This window comes from Leptodactylus fuscus, chromosome 7 (genome assembly GCF_031893055.1).
Source record: "Leptodactylus fuscus isolate aLepFus1 chromosome 7, aLepFus1.hap2, whole genome shotgun sequence".
NCBI lineage: Eukaryota > Metazoa > Chordata > Amphibia > Anura > Leptodactylidae > Leptodactylus > Leptodactylus fuscus.
In genome coordinates this window covers 141,686,808-141,707,340 of record NC_134271.1, presented here as the reverse complement: position 1 = coordinate 141,707,340, position 20,533 = coordinate 141,686,808, and the positions used below count along the sequence as shown (strand labels likewise).

Here is a 20,533-nt window from a genome sequence, read left to right as displayed (position 1 = left end):
AGTTTCCACAGATACATAGCTATAAAAAAAAAAAAATAGGCATTAAAAAGGGTCTAATATATTTTTTTTATTATTTTTTATATTTTTTTTTAAGATTTAGATTAAAAAAAATTTTAATTAAAAAATTATTTATTTATTCATTTTGTTCTTTCATCAAGAATATTTTGAAGGGAAGTGCAAATTTTATTTCTTTGGATCATGAAAAATCATCAATGATTCAAGATCTCCAAAAAAACCTGCATTCAAAAACTTTGTCTAAGGCCCGTTTCACATCTGCGTTTGGTAATCCGTTCGGGGAGTCCGCAATGGACTATTGAACGCGTTGGCAAGCGTTGAGCAGTCAAAGCACACGGACCCCATTCGCCATGCAAAAAAAATGTCTTGTAATTTATTATTTTATTACAAAAACATTTTGAAAAAAGCAAAGAAAAAAGTTGAATGTTGATACAGAAAAGTTTTGCATTCTTTGAGTATAACATTGATTCTAATTTATTATATTTTTTCCATAAAATATTTTTTAAAAAATTAGAGAAAACATTGAACTTTGATAATAAGAATTATTGCATTTTCCTCTTCGGGATAGGAGGTCCCACTGATTGATGGTCGTAGAATCTGGCTACTCCCCTACTATGATGAATTCGAGACCTTCAATAACATTTGGCTTGGCATAAGATCTCTTTCACAGAAGCCCTTTGTTTTGGATGAAGTAGAAGAAGCTGAAGTCGATAACTTAGTGGTGTCCAGCAGAGATCTTACAGGTCCGAGCACCGGGAATGGTGTTTATGTTCTCACAATAATATTTTATTATCCTACTTTCCCAGTCATAGGATTTATTTCATTGTATATTATCCCTATGATAGTTTTTTTATTATGACCATGGCCTATCCATACTCTAAAAATCTGACCCTATCTGATCACTGTTGGAGTTTGACATCACTTCCTATGGGAGAGACATCACCACTTTTAACCAATGGCTAAGGACTGGATACTGCTCACGATGGATCTGAAATTTTGCTGAAAGTTTGGTGAGATCCTACAGTAATTTTGGTCCTCTTCTGTCTTACCCCCTATAGTACCATGTAAGGGGTGAGACTCTGCTCTTGCCCCCATTACTGACTGTCTACTCTTCTGTACTACCTGGTTCTGCTTTCCTATGTGTCTGAGCATGGTCTAGTTTCCAATCCCACCCACTTGTTATACCCTTCTTAAGAATGGCTGCCTATGTAATGCCAGGATTGAAGATAGGCAAATCGAAGTTGACCAAGTGGAATTCGATCTGAATTTCAAGAAATATTCGATTCACATTGAATCTGGATTTCCTCACACTTCGTGGTTATGAATTGCACAGCTCTGATCGTGGGTTTTAACCCCTTGGATGCCCTGGTCAAACATGACCGCGGCATCCAAGAGGTTCCACCATGCTACATGTCCCCTGCAGCATCCCACCTGCAGAGAGATCAGCGGATGTTGTCCTGATTAAAAATAAAAAAAATACTGATACTCACCTGTCCTAGACTCAGCATCCACTCTGGAGCTCTTCCAGATGGTGAGTAATGCCCTGTTCCCCAGGCTTCACAGCTGGGGCCTTTGATTGGGCCACAGTGGTCACGTGGAACGTGCTGGTATGATAACGTCATCACGCCCCATGTGACTGCTGATGCCGTGGTCATGTTTGACCACTCAGCTTCAACCAGGGGTGTTAGAGTACAGTGCAGCTGGTACATATGGCTGACACCCACAAAGCCGGGTGCGCTCACAGTTTCCGTGTGCACAAAATGCTTCCGCGTGGTTTGCGGGAAGTCCTTCCTGGCAGTGCTGTACTATTAGGGCGAATGTCGGGAAGGGGTTAACGCCATTCACTGCAAACTAATTCGGATTGAATCGAATAGTATCAGAAAATTTGACGAAGCTGCCGAATCAAATTTTTGAAAAATTCACTCATCTCTAGCCAAGATCACTTAAGTCTGTCAGAAGAGGAGCTTCTCCTACACAGTGGATCTCCATTTTGATATTGAGGAATCCCAAGTGATGGATCTCACTCTACGATGTCAATAACTCTATGGAGGTATTCAATGGTTCTTTCTCTAGGCATCGTAAGATCTTCTCAAAAATTTGGCCAGTCTACATATAGGAAAGATGAAAATCCATCACAGCAAACTAGGCTCCAGATCTTGGGTGGTCTTCTCAAAGAGATGGACTTTTGGAGTGGTTTTACTTAAGGAGGGTTGTTGGACTTTCTTAGGAAAATGGTCAATGTGGAATCCAAATACCAAAGCCACTCAAGTATAAAAAAGTTGATATTCCATTTGTTGTAAATGTAGGAATAGAAGACATTGATATCCTCAGGACATTATGTGTGCTTCAAAACAGAGCTGCCTTGACCCCAGGTCCTCTGTTTAATGGCCTGTGGCCAAAAATATCACAAGTGGAAACTAAAAACCCAAACAAAGCAAAACGATGATACACACGAGGAAGGAGAAGAAGGCAAAAACACAAATAAAAAAATAACAACCACAAGATCTAAACATAGATTGTAATCAGCCACAGATGATGGATCTTTGTAGGACGTCATCTCCCACTTTTTACCAGAACAGAACCTTTGGAAAGTCAATGCTGATTTTGTTTGCGACTGTTTATGCGTATGCCATTTGCAATTGACGTGATGGGTCATAAATGACTGAGGTCGTAAGGATCTCGAGAAGGTTTTATTTGATGTCTTCCCCTGGCATCTTCAGTGTAGCATGAAGCCTTCATTTACCCTTGTCTGTCCATGTGTAATGAGTTGTACATCCTGGATCAGGCCGTATAACTCCTATCAAGACCCAAAAAGTCTTCTTTTTCCATGTATTGCAGATGTTTAAGGTTTTAATTGTTCTTCGAGGGGACTTTCAGAGAAAAGTAAAGTTCAGGATGGAGCTTGAATTTTATACTTTGTACTTGAGGGTTTCTTTATCATCTTCTGCTGCCCTGAACAGTGGGGGAAAGGAATCGCTGGGAGACATCCTAGGAGTTGATCTCCTAATGATATGACACTAGGGTTGAGCGATCGGATTCCAATCGGCGATTGAGCAAATTTCACGATCGGCTGGAAAATGATCGGGAATCGAATTTTGAAATCTCAAGATCGGCTCAACCCAAAAAGTGACTTTTCCCATAGAGAAGCATTGACAAGGGTTGAGCGATCAGGATTGGAAAAGATCGGATTCCGATCGGCGATCGAGCAAATTTCACAATCTGGATCCGCTGGAAAATGATCGGAAATCAGATTTTGAAATCTCAAGATCGGCTCAACCCAAAAAGTGACTTTTCCCATAGAGAAGCATTGACTAGGGTTGAGCGATCAGGATTGGAAAAGATTGGATTCCGTTCGGCGATTGAGCAAATTTCACGATCGCGATAGGCTGGAAAATGATCGGAAATCGGATTTTGAAATCTCAAGATCCGCTCAACCCAAAAAGTGACTTTTCCCATAGAGAAGCATTGACTAGGGTTGAGCGATTGGGATTGAAAAAGATCGGATTGCGATCGAGCAAATTTCACGATCGAAATCGGCTGGAAAATGACCGGAAATCAGATTTTAAAATCGACCCTGAAATCTCAAGATTGGCTCAACCCCATCTAACACTTATCCCTATTCTTGTGGATTGGGGATCGGTGTCCTTAACAGCACAACTCCTTTAAGAAAGCAATTACATAAGACTTGCTACCTAACAAGTATTGACGCTATGTCCCCATTTAACCCCCATGACGATAATAAAAAACAGTTCCATCTGCACCAGGAAGGATCTGGTAAACTCGCTGGAGGATAACGATGGTGCCAGGGGATGCAGAAGTGCTTACCTATGAAAAACATATTCCCATCAAACCTTAAAAAAAAATAAAGGGCTTTTATTTTATTTAATTAGTTATTCACATCACCTCATCGGTGAGAACTCCATTAGTGGCGCGGTCCGTGCCAGCAACGCTCTCCTGCAATTAGGAACGCTCCAGGAGAACACTTAATAACTTAGCAGAACAAGAAAACAAGTGCTCGATAAGCCATATTATTAATGACGAGGCAAAATCTGCCTGACGGAGCACAAACCCTCTGAGGGCTCAACAGGAGGCCAGTCATAGGAATCATAGGAAGTCGGATGGAAAATTGGGCTTAGAATGATTTGACCTGTTTACCCTCCAACTTCAAGTACCAGATCTACCGAGAGGAGGCCGAAGTCAAAAAATGACCCATCTAGGTAAAGGTTAACTTCCAAGGGCTGCATAGCGTTAGCCTATATTTTAGTAGCCATGTCTTTCTAGTCTTGTATGAGCCCTTCAAAGGTCTGAAAATCCCAATAATATCATCTGATCGGCCCATCACCCTGAGCATTGTGGTGTTTTGTTTATCTGAATCTGTTCAGCTATTCCAAAGATATAAGCCCTGCAGATCTGGGTCTAATAGCCAAATGGGTGGTAACACTGTTCACCCACTCTGAACCATCGGCTAAATCCGTCTTGGGAGATAAGATGGACAGTTAGCTCATGGGTGATTGCCATGTTAGCAACAAAAAAGACTTAGACTAGGCCATCAATGTATGATTAGGTGAGGGCCCAATGATCAGCTGTTTGATATAGGACATGGTGCTAAGGAACCCTCCACCTCTTTGTCGATGATTAGTGTTGAGTGAGTAGTATTTGATCGAATACCTCGCCGGCATAGGAATGCATGTAATTCGCCGAACACCAATGGGTTAAATGCTTCGAATATTCGATGTGTTTAACCCCTTGGTGTTCGGCCGATTACACACCGGCGACGTATTCGCTCAAGTACTACTCACTCATCACTATCGATGATGTCATATTGTATGGCAGAAGCTAAGTCACATTCAAATAAATTGGGCTTAGCTGCAATACCAAGCGCAGCCACTATACACTGTATGGCGCTATGCTTGGTATCCAGTAAAGAGACTACCATACTCTTCCAAATGCTGTGGCCTCTTCGAGCCTGAGCCGATGGGATTCGAGATGTCAGACCCCCACCAATGTCCTACTGATGGCCTCTCCCTAAAAACTCCTTTAAGTGTTTTGCTGATGTGACATTTTCATGCCCAATATTTGGAAACACATGATGATATTCACTTACATATGAGTCATCCGAGGGTTCATCTGAAAAGCATCTTCCGAAATATACTTCAGCCCGGTGTTAGAAATGGTCCTGTGTGAAGAAAAGATATTAAAGACGCATTTAGCAGTCTTAAAGGGGATGTTGAATTTGTAATGTTGGGAAACAGCGCCACTCTTGTCTACAGACCATGCCTGGAATTACAGCTGAACCCGATTTACTAACTCTAGACCTGTCTTTACATTGACTAGACCCAAAATGGCTCGGGCACCAGTAGGGGGCACTATGACTAAATATGTGAAATTTTTTTTTAACACTTTGGAACAGTTACAACAATATATTATCGGCAGTTTAATAAGAAATGAATAGAAGGAATGTAGCCCGTCTGATAATGAAATATGGACCTTCAAGGCTGTCTTACATCCTCTGTAAGGAAACAAGGGCTGTAGGAGTGAACTTTGTCTTCATCCTGGCCCTAATTATGCTTGTTTCATTCCACCCCAGGCTCAAGGTCACGTCCCTTCTCCTCACACTTCCTGAATCATTTGTCTTACTTTCCCCTTATGGCACCAAGAGACATTATGACAAGGAGAATTAATGTCTCTCCACCCGGAGACAAGTCCAGGACAGAGCGTCGAGTCGAATACTCACAGATTTTTCAGCTCTCTGAAGTTCTTCATGTCCATCTGAGTTAAGTTCAACAAGTCCTTCTGGTTCTCAATCACCCTGTTGGATAGGACAGACGCGTCAATCAAGATGGAAGAATTCCCAGAGGAAGAACATCTCGAGGCTTCAACGTCTACTTTACCATGTCAACACAGATACATAGACTGGGTCATTATACTATAATGCTTCACTGGGCAAACTGGTTCGCCTCTCGTTGACCTCTTCAGACTGATGGACAATAATTAGTATCATCGAAGGAGGACATTGTTAGGAAGATGTCCTCACAGATAGTCTATATTTATGTTTGGGTCAATTTGAGATTTCCTGAACCTTGAAATTTGACGTCAATATATGGGTGTAGATGAAGAATTTTTCAAATTTGTACAAATTTTAATTTTTTAAAGTACCGCTATGGTACCATCTAACCCTACTTACAAAATCCACCATTTCTGACACTTCTGTGTCGTAAATACTTGTATACCTCATGAAATATCTATTGTATAGCTCTACAGTGGGTGATTCCCCCTGGAAATTATGATCTAATTGACATTATGAACAGTACTATCCCCCTTGTTAAGAGTGGAATATACCTTTAATAGCTGCCATCGTTGATCAGCCAATTTATATTCCTTCCAATCCCCTCATACACAATGGAATCAGCCGAGTGTCTATGTGTCCTAAATAAGAAGAGGTGAGTAGGCTTGGTTGGTCGTTGAAGTTTACCCTTCTTTCCCCGTCATCGTCTGTTATGGGAGAGTCCCTCAACAGTCCTTACAAAATTGGTGGGTATGGCCGACTAATGTATATAGAGCTGTTTAGACTATCAGCACACAATGGACACTCTCAAAACATATGGGGACACCAAGAGAAATGGTGGTCATCGTATGTTTTGGGAGAGTCCCTCAACAGTCCTTACAAAATTGGTGGGTATGGCCGACTAATGTATATAGAGATGTTTAGACTATCAGCACTCAATGGACACTCTCAAAACATATGGGGACAACAAGAGAAATGGTGGTCATCGTATGTTTTGGGAGAGTCCCCTCAACAGTCCTTACAAAATTGGTGGGTATGGCCGACTAATGTATATAGAGCTGTTTAGACTATCAGCACACAATGGACACTCTCAAAACATATGGGGACACCAAGAGAAATGGTGGTCATCGTATGTTTTGGGAGAGTCCCTCAACAGTCCTTACAAAATTGGTGGGTATGGCCGACTAATGTATATAGAGATGTTTAGACTATCAGCACTCAATGGACACTCTCAAAACATATGGGGACACCAAGAGAAATGTTGGTCCATGGTGGTCAAAAGAAGAGGAAGAACATAATTTAAAAATTTAAGAAACGATTAAGATTTTCTGGTCTCTATTCTAAGGTTTCCAGACTACCTGTACGTGAGCCAAGGTATTTACTCTAAAGAGGCATGCCGAAATGAAATAACGTATGGGACAATAAAGGAGGATTTTCAAAAACTCCATATTCTCATGAACTATACATTACAACCTAAGTCCTGTGAGAAAATCATCTATAAATCCATGAAAATTGGCCTCAAGTTCTTCTGCCCCCATATATCAAGCCTGTAAATCTGGGTCTTTGATCTACAGTAATTGACTATTTCAGAATTTTATTAAAACAAAATGCTGGATCTTAAGACGCGGCCACCCACTTACAGAACTCCTCAGTAGTCGGAGAAGACCACCTGAACTTTGTTTCTCCCTTCTGAGAGTTCACAGCTGCAAAATCATTGGCCGGTCGGTGGCTCAAATCTGAAATCCTTTGAAGGTTCCCGAGAGTGTTGTTGTGTGGTGACATTAATAAATAACCAGATTAAGGAAGTAAATAATCCCGCTCAACTGAGGCAGTGGGAGTCACATCTGGAGGAAGCTCAGGTGATGGGATCAAGAAGAGGGACAACCCAACTCATATATTAACTCTTCCCATCTAATTCACGGTACAAACATCCATTTCTAACCCCAATTTTATTTTTTGGGGTAAATTTATGCCCAATTCTTTTATTTATTTGGGGTTCAGAAAACATAAAAGAGCAATGGAAGGTGTTGGAGTTTGTAGGAGTTACATCTGGAGGAAGCTCAAGTGATGGCATCAAGAAGAGGGACAACCTAACTCATATATTAACTCTTGACTTCCTATTCATGTTCAAAAATCTATTCTAATCCCAATTTTCCAAAAATTTTCCAAATTTTTCTCGTTCAATTTATATGGGGTTCAGAATACATAAAAAAGGAACGAGAGGTGTCAAAGCTTGTGGGAATTATATCTGGAGGAAGCTCAGGGGATGGAACCAAGAGGAGGGACAACCCAACACATAAATTAACTCTTTCCTGCCTATTCATGTACAAACACCTACTCTAACTCCAATTTGAGTTTTTCGGTCAAGTTACTTCCAATTTTTTCTCCCGTCTAGTCTACTTTCTTGGGTTTGGGAATACGTAAGCCACAAATGGGAGGTGTGGGAGCACGCTTGGGGTTCTCCTTCACTAGTTCTTTTAGACAAAGGTTGCTACTTTCTTGACTTGAGTCTTTCTAAAAAGGATCAGCAAAGTTCTAGATAGTAGCACCATCATATCTTATAAGTTACTTTTGGTGCCATGTTGAAATTTTGGTAAGATGTTGGTTGCTACCATAGCCTGGACAATGAGCAGGTTGTCTCAGGATTACTCTGTATTAGCTAGAAAGGAACATAGTCCACTCTGGAGGGTATGGCCCTTCCATGTATTACATAAGAAACTTTTACACTGCCCAATTTCGGGTCGGAACAAGCGCCAACCTACAGTGAAGCAAATTGGATGGTGTTTGTTTAAGCCCTTACATTTGGCTCGATATGAACTATTATGGGGATGAACCATTGTTTATGTGATCCTTCATCTCAATAACTTGACATTATTGCCAAATTAAGGGGGTGAAAATTATCCTAATTTCCTAATTATCCAAATTTCTGGTCAGTGGCCCGTGTGAATTACCCTTAATACTACTATACAGCAGCCCTTTTAGTTTCCTGCAGCTTCCCTTGGCGATAGCATTTGATTGCTTGGGTCCTTCAAAGTTGAACCTGTGTAGATAAACTGATGGTCAGGTCACCTGACATATATGATATGATAAGGTCATCCCTTTAAATGGTGTCAGATCCAAAACACCTCCCAAACCAATAATAGTGCTAAGTAGGGTCCTTTAATTGGAGGAGAAACATACCTCTCTGGCCACAAACCAATAAAGCTATGCAGAGATAACTATTTCATGATGATATGCAAATGAGGCCGCAAGTGCACAGGGGGCGGAGCACTTGCGACTGCCTGTAGGCAAATCAGGCAAGACAAGTCCCGCCCCCTCTGCACTTGTAGGCTGATTTCCATTCCGAAGACAGGAAAATCAGAGACCATCAGGGGGCAGTGAAAGTATTGGCACTTGAGCACGGGGGAGTGATATAAGTATTACTCATTTTGTCCAGACTCTTGTAAATTTTTTATTTTACGTTTATGGGGTTGGACAATCCCTTTAAGAGCAGATAATTGCCTAGGATTTTAGGAATATTTACCATTAAGAGCAATAGATCAGCCTTGTTCTATGTTTTCCTATTGATGTGATTGGGACCCTTTCGGTGAAACAAAATGACCGTGCCTATAATTCATAACCCAGGACTTAATCTGCTGTAATCTCACTACCAAATTGGAGAGATCAGATTTCTAGATCCCTGGATTATAGGGATTAACCAAGAACGGAGTCGATATTTGCTTTATGACTATGTGAGCACATTTAGGTACATTTATATAGCATTAATAAAATTTAAAAATAAGCAAAAAAAAAATCACAAAAATTGTCATTTGGCCTAAGACTATAGTAAATACGATGACAAGCCATCGAGGTTCTGCATAGTGTTATTTTGCACCACAATTCCCAGCATGCCCTGCCTTGACCTCACTGTTTGTGTATATGGAAAATCTGAGAAAGTAGACAGATGACATCGCTCCCAGACAGGTATTAAATTTCCCCGTCCCCCCTTCTCCCTCCATCCCACCAATAACACCCAGTAGTAAAGTGCGCGCTGGTAATGAAGTGGGTGTCCTCTTACACCATGAGGTCATGGCTCTTCATCTACAGAGTGGGCTTATCCTATTATCACCTTCCATCCATGGCCTCTACCGTTGTATCAGATGAAGATGGAGAATGTCTGACACACATGTAATCAGCACAAACACTGAATTATTTCTTCATCTGTCAAAACAGCCCCTGGGCCGGTTGCCAAAGAGGTGTGGCCCCTGTGGATTTATAACCTGGGGTCCTCTATATATGTCCTCCATGTTGAGGTGACACCAAGGCTGCGGTTCATGGAGGCTGATGTGATAGACCATTTCCATCCAAAAATTATTTCATATGGAAGTGCAGTGTATAAAACAGCATAAAAAATCCTACAAGTGGAGACATTTTGGATTTGTGTCCTGGTCGCCACGTCCTACTCATCGATAGCAAGTGCCAACATCCAGAGGAGTCAAAAACCTTGGACTACAACTGACTGCTGAGATATTTAGAACCTACACATAAAGTAGTGACACGATCAATAGTAACCAGATAGTAAGACGTTCCCGATGTCATACATAAGTGCAAGCTGGGGCGTAAAATCAGACTGTGTACTGGATGCCACGTCCTACTCATCGATAACAAGTGCCAACATCCAGAGGGGCCAAAAACCTTGGACTACAACTGACTGCTATGATATTTAGGACCTATACATAAAGTAGTGACACGATGAAGATCAACCAGATAGTAAGACATTCCCGATGTCATATCTAAGTGCAAGCTGGGGCGTAAAATCAGACTTTGTGTACTGGATGCCACGTCCTACTCATTGATAGCAAGTGCCAACATCCAGAGGGGCCAAAAACTTTGGACTACAACTGACTGCTGCGATATTTAGAACCTACACATAAAGTAGTGACACGATCAATAGTAACCAGATAGTAAGACGTTCCCGATGTCATATATAAGTACAAGCTGGGGCGTAAAATCAGACAGATGACTGGTGGTCCTGAGTCCTGACCTCACACATGCATGGTTATGGAGCTATGTCACTGTTTTTACTGACACTAGTAGGTCATAAACCAATCAACATCTAAGGAAGGAGCTGGACTGTGGCTATAGGGGGCACCTCTCAGGCAGGTTCATAAAGGGGCATACCTGATATGTGGTACTAATATGATCACATATATGACTAGGGTAATAAAGGAGGAACACCTGAGACTGGGACACTAAATGGAACACAATTGTGACTGGTGGGCCACTTAAGGGAGCATTCCTATCTGAGCATCTGTTGATGAAACACTTAAGGAATCATCTGTGACTTGGGGAATTATTATATGGGGACATACGTGGCTATGTCCCTGATGGGTCACATCCATAGAGTACATTTATTGATGAAGCACTTATAATGGTATCTGTGAATGGGATACATCTAATGATGGGGAAGCACTTATAGGGGAATCTGGGAGTAGGGTACCAATAGGGGTACATCTAATGAGTGGGGTATCTATTTCATCAAATGATGAAGCACTTATAAGGGCATCTGTGAATTGGGCACCTATTGGGGCACATCCAGTGATGAAGCATTTATAAGGTAATATTGGAGTCTGGTATCTATAGGGGCTAGGGTTGAGCCGATCTTGAGATTTCAGGATCGATTTTAAAATCCGATTTCCGATCATTTTCCAGCCGATCCTGATCGCGATCGTGAAATTTGCTCGATCGCCGATCGGGATCCAATCTTTCCCAGTCCCGATCGCTCAACCCTAGTCAATGCTTCTCTATAGGATAATTCACTTTTAGGGTTGAGCTGATCTTGAGATTTCAAAATCCGATTTCCGATTATTTTCCAGCCAATCCCGATCGTGAAATTTGCTCGATCGCCGATAGGGATCCTATCTTTCCCGATCCCGATCGCTCAACCCTAGTCAATGCTTCTCTATAGGATAAGTCATTTTTAGGGTTGACCCGATCTTGAGATTTCAAAATCTGATTTCTGATTATTTTCCAGCCGATCCCGATCGTGAAATTTGCTTGATTGCCAATCAGGATCCAATCTTTTCCCGATTGCTCAACCCTAATAGGGGCACATTAAATAATGAAGCACTTATAAGGGCAACTGTGGTCCGGACACTTATGGAGGCCTATCTATTCATAAAGTACTTATATCTATAGCTAGAGTACTTCTTATGGGGGGTATATGTGTCTAGGGCAGTTATGAAGGCATCTATGGTTAAGGATGATGCACTTAAATGGGTTACCAACAGGAACATCAGCAGCATGGCCTCATCTAAGCCATTGCCTACACTTGCCCCATTGAGTTGTGGCTCCATTTGGTACATGATAAACTTTCTTCCTACGTTCTCCTCAGCAGGATACATGCGGCAGCCATTAAACAAGTCGGCGTCCTCCTCTTTAAGTTGAGTTGCAGCATACGATCATCTTATTATAAGTGATGGACAATGAAATATTCATACATTAAACTCATGACGCTTGTTTGCCGTGTCCTTGGCATCGCCTATATAGTATTTGCCGTTGAGCTGTTTCCAGGTCTCGGGAGGGTTTCTCAAGTACAATGAAGAGAAGTAATATTCGTTATGCTCATGGCGAGCCGTCCATCTCTGGAGACTTGGCTGATAATCTTAATTTCCTGACTGATGGAAAAGGCAGGGACTGGGTTCAAACCAGATCAACTCATAATGCCACGTGTATCGTCTCACCCCATATGCCCCCCCGCTCCCAGGTGTAGTGTGCAGTCAATCCGGGATATCTTATATTGTACAACTACAAGACAATACAGTCAAATCACTACTTAACAATGGCGGGGGAAGATTTATACAAAGTTGGAAAAAGGCCCATGGGTATCACCCCCCCATTGCCCTCTCTATAATACAAGGTCAACGTCCATTCATGATATCGTAGCTATAGCTTGGTACAGAATTTGGAAGGCAACGTGTTGAGATTTGGCCTCTTAACTCTTAAACACTAAAAAAACTGAGATCCAAGGCTACATTGACAATTTGTAAGGGAAGGGGTCAAGAGGAACCTACAAGGGCAGAGGTACAACTTGAAGCTCCTAAGCTCAAGTCAAGGTAGGTCTGGAGTTGGGGAGCCAAATGGCAATCGCCCGGAGTCTCCACACTCAGCATATAGACCTCCCGGACAATGCACAGGGCATCAGCATTTGGGGACACACTTCTAATTTTACCCAGGGTCACAGTCTGTCTAAATCTGACCTATCTACCATTTATGATATTGGTATAATACTGGTATGACAAAGAGGTCTTTTGACCCCTCAAAAAGCAGTGGGTGCCATTTTTATATCCCTTTCTGCACCCCGATGTATTGGACATGTCTCTCTGATATTTCCCCCTGACGCTTCTTCTTTGACATGGTCACCATTGCAGTGCTGTGGCTTTTTTCCCCCCGTCAATCTTCATACATATGACGAGGTTACTGAGATCCACCACCATGTAGCAGTGATGAGTGGGACTCACATAGGTGATCATATCAGTCAATACCATTACAAGGAGCTCAGGTCCCCATCATAAAATCATTACGAGATGAGGCGGCCCGGGATCTGATTTACAGGCTCCTCTCCAAGCCATTAGCACAGACATGGCCCAGAAATGTGACAATTATCGGGTCATTCTCTATTATGGAGTCGCACGTTTAATTACATTTTCAATATTCTTCATATAACCATAAATCCGTCCCAAGGTTTTCGCGATATCTATTATATTATTGTCTTCAGAGAGTGAAGGCTAAGTGGGACAGGACGGCCATTACATGTAGCCAAGTGGAAGCCTGGGGCAATATATTAGTGAGTGCTCAGATGACCTTAGTGATATTATATATGTGGCAATGATCATTGATAGTCATCTGATTAACCTCATAGATTATATTGGACATGAAGAGTGTGAGGTCATAGACATCAGCAGAGGCCAAATCCAAGGCTCAAGTCATCATAGTTCATCTCCAGAAATTTATAGTGGCTACCAACATTGTTTTGATGCTTTATGGTGCTGACTTGATACTTCCATGGTCAGTGGTTCACTCAAGGGTGGGGGGTTTGCCATGTCTGGACATCCTGTGTTCCCTTGTATCTCTTCATAAACCTTCACATTTTATTAGGAGAGATGTAGATAGATCATGGCTACCAATGCTGGCTGCTGAAGTTGGTTGAGAAGAACTAGGAATCTGCCAATTGTTGGAAGAGGGAAACAGCAGGAGTTGTCTAAGTGATCCCCAATATTCACCTTTTAGCCCCTGTACAAGTATTTGGACTTTGATACGGGTGGCTACCAAGTTACCTCTCCAATAGTCCCATTGGTAATAACAGCTGGCCAAGGTGGGCCAAGAGATATTGCTGCATGGCAGCAAAGGAAACAGGAAACCAGCTTTGTTCCAAATTTTTCCCTATTAGCCAAACCCAAGATTTTTGGGGGTTCAATACAAACAATATTTCCTTCATACTGTGCGGTGTCTTCAGACTGCAAAGTATAGTAGAGGCTCTAGGAATGGGCAAAAACTTAATAATCACCGTTACCTCTCCTGGTCTCCTTCTCGGCATCCAATGCTCCATCATCTTCTTAGGTCATCTTCTGGCCTCCTGGGTGTTGACAACCATCTCTAGTACCCATCTCTTATAGAGATGTTAGCAGTGGACAGGCAGAGGTCAGGCCAGGCAGGGTTTGGTCAATGCAGTAATTCAGGCAAAAGTCAGGGCAGGGTACAGAGAAGCAGATCCGAAGTCAAGAATAGGTAAATGGGCAGAGTACAGAGGAAAACCCCAAATTCAGTGGGACAGTCCCGGATACTGGGTCCTGTCCTGCTGTCCTGGTTGGCAGGAGCTATGTCCCGACTTCAACTCATCTGATCCCTCCTTCTCCATCTAGCCACTGTCTCTGCACCCTGAAGCCTCTTGGAGCAGAGTACAGAGATAAAAGCAGGGAAACAGGGTGAGGTGAGTATTACAGTTTTGTTTGCATGTTTCACCTGTGGGCACCTAGTGCTGGACTGTATACTGTGGGGACAACTGGAGGGGGGCTGTATAACGTGGGATCAACTAGACGGGGACATTAAGCTGGGGGGCTAATAGATGGGAACAGTATTTTGGAAATGGAATGTATTTTGTAGCGGAAACTGGATAAGAACAGTATACAGTGGGGGCAACTGGATGGGGACTTTATACTGCAGGGGCAACTGGAGGTGGACTGTATAATGTGGGTCAACTGGAGGGGGCCATTCAACTGTGGGTCAACTGGATGGAAACTGTATACTGTGATGGCATGTGGATGGGGACAGTATATTGTTGGGGCAACTGGAGAGGGACATCATAATGTGGGGGCATACAATGTCATGGCCTCTATATGGGTGTGATACTGTGTAGGGGAAAAGAGACATTGAAGTGGGTGCGGCTGTAGGTGGGTCTTACTATACGTAAATTTGCAGCACTGCATATAAGATATAAAATACTTACCGTACAAGCACTTGATAAATTCTAATAACATAGTGTATAATATCCCTACTATAAAAGACGAGGCTGATCATGAAGGCCGGGGGGCCGGGCTGGGAGTTGCAGGCTCTTCCTGGGATAAAACCCTTTTAGGAGGGTGCGGATGACGGCTAATAGCCTCTAATGCAGCTGGGATTCGATTAGGACTCGCAGTGATTAAACTTGGCCGTCCTTATTCGATTGCGCTCACAAGTCCCCGAGCTTCCGGGTGTAGATAGAATATTCCATCGTATACCTTGTTCTACACATGTTCTGTGTGTCTGATCACATCTCCGCTATCAGACTCTTTACATTCCCACAGTACGACTGTAACATTAAACTTCCCGACTCGTAATTCACAGCGGACTCCAGTAATGTAAGATGTTATTACAGAATAAATACATTATACACAGAGATCTCCCCGCACAGGGGTTATATGAGACCACCCCCGACTCCCGGAGATATATGATGTTATAGTATACCTCTGCTCCCCGCTCCCTGTGGAGATATGTCATATAAATCATCATTATCGGGATATACGATCAGAACTGCAGCCAGAATGTAACATAGATGGTTGGGTCGTGGTAACGTTGGGTTCATGTTAGTCGGAGGACCATAACAACAGATCGGGAGAACCCTACAACAGAGCCCTGCAGACCCCATTAACTATAATGGGCTCCATCAGGTGTCCATTCTTTAGAACTGAAACCGCTACATGACAAAGTCGGACTTGCAGAACTTTTTTCATCCAGTGGAGTCTCCAACGTGGATGTCAACGTAGCCTGGCCTGTTTGGACAATTGAATATCCAGAATGTTTTGTGTCACCTAGAGGGGAGTCCCCCGCTATCGAAGTGGTTACCCGTGAACCCCATTAGACTATAATGGTTTCCACCAGTTTTATACTGAAACCGTCGGAAAGAAAAGTCCTCCGTGTAGGACTTTTCTCTCCACCGATTTGAGATGGAATCTCCAGTAGACTTTCCCCACCATTCGCAAAGTTATAACCTATCCCATCGAAAGAGAATATCTTCACATCTTGATACAATCCCTTTAAGGGTAGAGGCAGACCATGCTGGGTGGGCCTTGGGGAAAAGGGGCCCACCTTAGTTGGTTCTACCTCACCCTGGTTGACGAAAACATGTCCAAGACTTCCTTCTTCAGAGGACTACCATGGTCAAGTAGTCATGGGGTAATCCAGCAAGACACGACCTGAAACAATAATGAGGGCTCCATTTTGATTTTTGTTATAGGGTCCTGGGCCCTGATGTACAACGTCTCATATCGGGAAGACACAGCTTATGGGTCCACAACTTATGGGTGGCATCTTCTGCACTCCTCAAGTTACCCTACTACATTGGCACCACTTTTGGGACTTGGGTCAAACCTGAAAGGGGCCACGGTGGAGAAGTTCCTTGGATCGTCCAGGGCGCTGCTCTGTCTCCTCCACCAGACTGCAGCCTCCGTCAGATGTAATCAGCGCCCAGGACAGTGATGATAATGTACGTAATTAATTAGCCATTTTTATTTAGTCCTGCCTCGTAGCCTCGCCTGATATCATCAAACCTTCCAGTCAATAAAGGTCCGGGAGATTAAAGAGGTTTTAAAACTCCATTACCCCCAACCTATAAATTATCGGAGATTATGATCTGTGACTGACTCTTTAATGATGCGTTATCTGCTTGAGCTGTAAAGCAGCAACTAATGGAAGCCATGCTGTTCTCCTGCAAATGTAATTGGTTAAAGACCTCGCTGTCTCTATCTCCTCAGACTCATGAAAGATCAAAGAGCCGCCGTCCTTCATGTAATTAATAAAGCAACGCAGTACCGGAGCTGTTAACAAGAAACCTATTCATTTATAGGCCGCGGGGAGGACAGGTGACAACACTATGTACTGTCCCTCACCGGATGGTCCGGGGACACCAAGATGGTTGTTCTTCTGGCTACTTGATGACCCCACAACAGGCCAGACTCTTCTCATAAAAACAGAATCACCTTGTTATCGCTAGCAAGCAGAGGATTACCACGAAAATGACAGGTTTGTTGTACTGCCAGGCCCGAGATGGGCAGATCTCCCACTGACTAGTAGATGACCCCACCATAAATGTCACTCCGAACTCTTCTCACAGCCCTTATAGACTACTAGCCTCTGCCCGCAACTTCGTCTGTGTGTTCTTGGCGTCGATGATCCGCCTATATTCAGTAAATTGCTCCTGTCGATGGTTTGCCTGCTCCGGCGTTTCGGCAGTTCTCAAGCTGACCTGCCGCTGAACTTGTTCCTCGCACTGTGCCTGTAATTGTTCCCACATCTCAGCAGCTTGCTGGGAGGCCATATAATGAGCGTGTTGTTGGTGTCGATGATCCGCCTGCTCTGGTGTTTCGGCAGCTCTCAAGCTGGCCTGCCTCTGAACTTGTTCCTCGCACCGTGCCTGTGATTGCCCCAGCATTTCAGCAGCTTGCTGGGACGCCATATAATGAGCCTGTTGTTGGCGTTGATGATCCGCCTGCTCCGGTGTTTTGGCAGCTCTCAAGCTGACCTGCCGCTGAACTTGTTCCTCGCACCGTGCCTGTGATTGCCCCAGCATCTCAGCAGCTTGCTGGGATGCCATATAATGAGCATGTTGTTGTCGTTGATGAACCTCCTCAGCTCTACTTGAGGAGAACTCTGTCACCTCTGGCTACCTTCACAACTCTCATTGTTGTAGAATTTTTTGCAACAAATTAGATTTTCTTTTTCCTGGCATGTTTAACATTGGCAAACTGCAAAAGGTGTTTTCCCATCCAGTGTATCAGCACATTGCCTAGAGCAGATCAGATAATATGCAAATGCCTGTTGGCTAAAAAGTGGCTCCACAACAAACAGTCCTCCTAAAACTGAATCACCGTATTATCACTAGTAGGCAGAGGATTCATGAGCAATGCCTGGTTTGTGGGACTACCAGGGCAATTTTCACATTGACTAGTAGATGACCACACAATAAACTAGACTCCGGAGTCTTCTCAGACCCCTCCTAAAACTGAATCACCTTATGATCTCCACCAGACTGACAGGTTTGTTCGACTGTCTGAGCCAAGATCGGCAGTTTTCACACTGGCTACTAGTTGAGGCTACACTCCGGACTCTCCTCCTAGCCCTCGTAAAAAACGAATCAACGTTTTATCACCGGCAGGAGGGTTACATAGAATGACAGATGTAATGTACTGCCTGAGCCAAGATAGGCAGTGTTCACACTCGGGATTATAGAGACGTAGTCATGTCAGTTGTCTTCTCCAGTTACAGATTCCATAAAACTTGGAACAAACTACAGCAGTAGACAATGGTGTCCAGAAAAGTAAAAGGTGCCCCCACACTTTCTGGACCACGTAAAGCTGGCCATACACATTAGATTAGTGACGACCATTTGACCACCTAATGGTGGGACCTCATACGTGGCTCCCCGTACAGTACTCTCCATTGATGCCCCCTACCTAGAACATGGTGCCCAAAAAAGTTGTTTTATAGGGTCCAAATCAGTAAAACTTTGGGGTCAGGCACCAAATGGGTATCGGGCCAGCAGGACCAATTTCTCAACCTGCACCAGTAAACATGATATGCCCTTAACAAAAAGACCAATGGTTATGGGGCATCTTGACTACGTAGTAAGTGGTCACCAAAGACCAATTGTCCTCTCTGTGTACAGGCCATGGGTGCACCCTCACAGCTGGGATGGTCTTGTAGACCTGACCTGGGACTTTTTCAGTGATACATAGTCCTGCCATCTGTCTTTCTGTACCCGATGGAAAGTTGGGTGGAACGTATGTAATAAAGCATCATGACATGGCAGGAAATGTGAAATTTCATTAGCCTTGCTTGAGATGTAACCGGAGACCATCATGGTACCATAGACAACGCTCGCTGCAGCTCTGAGAGCCAATAATGGATCTGCTGAGGTTAAACCTTTTACCATTTGTGTCAATTTAGTCATAAATCTTCTCTCTGAATTGCTCTGACAGTAGAGGGCGCTATAGAGAACTCATCCTGTAAAATCAGAGATCATCTACCTTCTGCCAGTACTGACCACCCCGACCTGTATAACAGGGACCCCACATAGTAGCCTCAGTGTGACCCTGTCCATTATTCGGATGGCCTATTTATCATGCCGGGGCTGATGGACAATATATATTTATGGATAATTATGTGGACACCCATGAAATGATATTTGACAGCTACGCGTGAACAGCCCAAGGGGTCAGCGCCGCACCTCATACCCCTCCTCGGCAGGGCTGATAATATGTAGAGAACAGGAGAGGGGGATTGTACGCCGCCATTAATGAGCCTCACCCCCGGGGACAGCCATTAAATAATATGATGGTGGAGAAATGTGGCTGTGTATAGAAAATCAATAGTCAGCTCTCCTGAGGACGGGGGCCTGGGGGGGCGCAAAGTGGAGATGTCAAATTCTCACCAACAAAGGCTGCACAGGACTGGGACATGTGGAAGGGAATACCAACCTTTATGGATGGATAGATGGATGGATGGATAGATAGATAGATAGATAGATAGATAGATAGATAGATAGATAGATAGATAGATAGATAGATAGATAGGAGATAGATAGGAGATAGATGATAGATAGATAGATAGATAGATAGATAGATAGATAGATAGGAGATAGATAGATAGATAGATAGATAGATAGATAGATAGATAGATAGGAGATAGATAGATAGATAGATAGATAGATGATAGATAGATAGATAGATAGATAGATGATAGATAGGAGATAGATAGATAGATAGATAGATAGGAGATAGATGATAGATAGATAGATAGATAGATAGATAGGAGATAGATAGATAGATAGATAGATAGATAGATAGATAGATAGGAGATAGATAGATAGATAGCTAGGAGATAGATAGATAGATAGATAGATAGATAGATAGATAGATAGGAGATAGATGATAGATAGATAGATAGATAGATAGATAGATAGATAGATAGATAGGAGATAGATAGATAGATAGATAGATAGATAGATAGATAGATAGATATATAGATAGGAGATAGATAGATAGATAGCAGATAGATAGATAGGAGATAGATAGATAGATAGATAGATAGATAGATAGATAGATAGATAGGAGATAGATAGATAGATAGATAGATAGGAGATAGATAGATAGATAGATAGATAGATAGATAGGAGATAGATAGATAGATAGCTAGGAGATAGATAGATAGATAGATAGGAGA

At 42.9% G+C, this 20,533-nt stretch overlaps 1 protein-coding gene across 1 annotated transcript in view; it reads right to left on the bottom strand.

Moving 5' to 3' along the window:
• NTRK1 (neurotrophic receptor tyrosine kinase 1) overlaps nucleotides 1-20,533 on the bottom strand; it is a 78,051-nt gene that overhangs the window by 42,072 nt on the left and 15,446 nt on the right. Inside the window, exons 2-3 of the mRNA XM_075283185.1 lie at nucleotides 5,750-5,824; nucleotides 5,120-5,191 (exon numbers count right to left, since the gene is read on the bottom strand). Of these exons, the coding sequence (XP_075139286.1) occupies nucleotides 5,120-5,191; nucleotides 5,750-5,824 (147 nt within the window). The remainder of the gene's footprint in view (nucleotides 1-5,119; nucleotides 5,192-5,749; nucleotides 5,825-20,533) is intronic.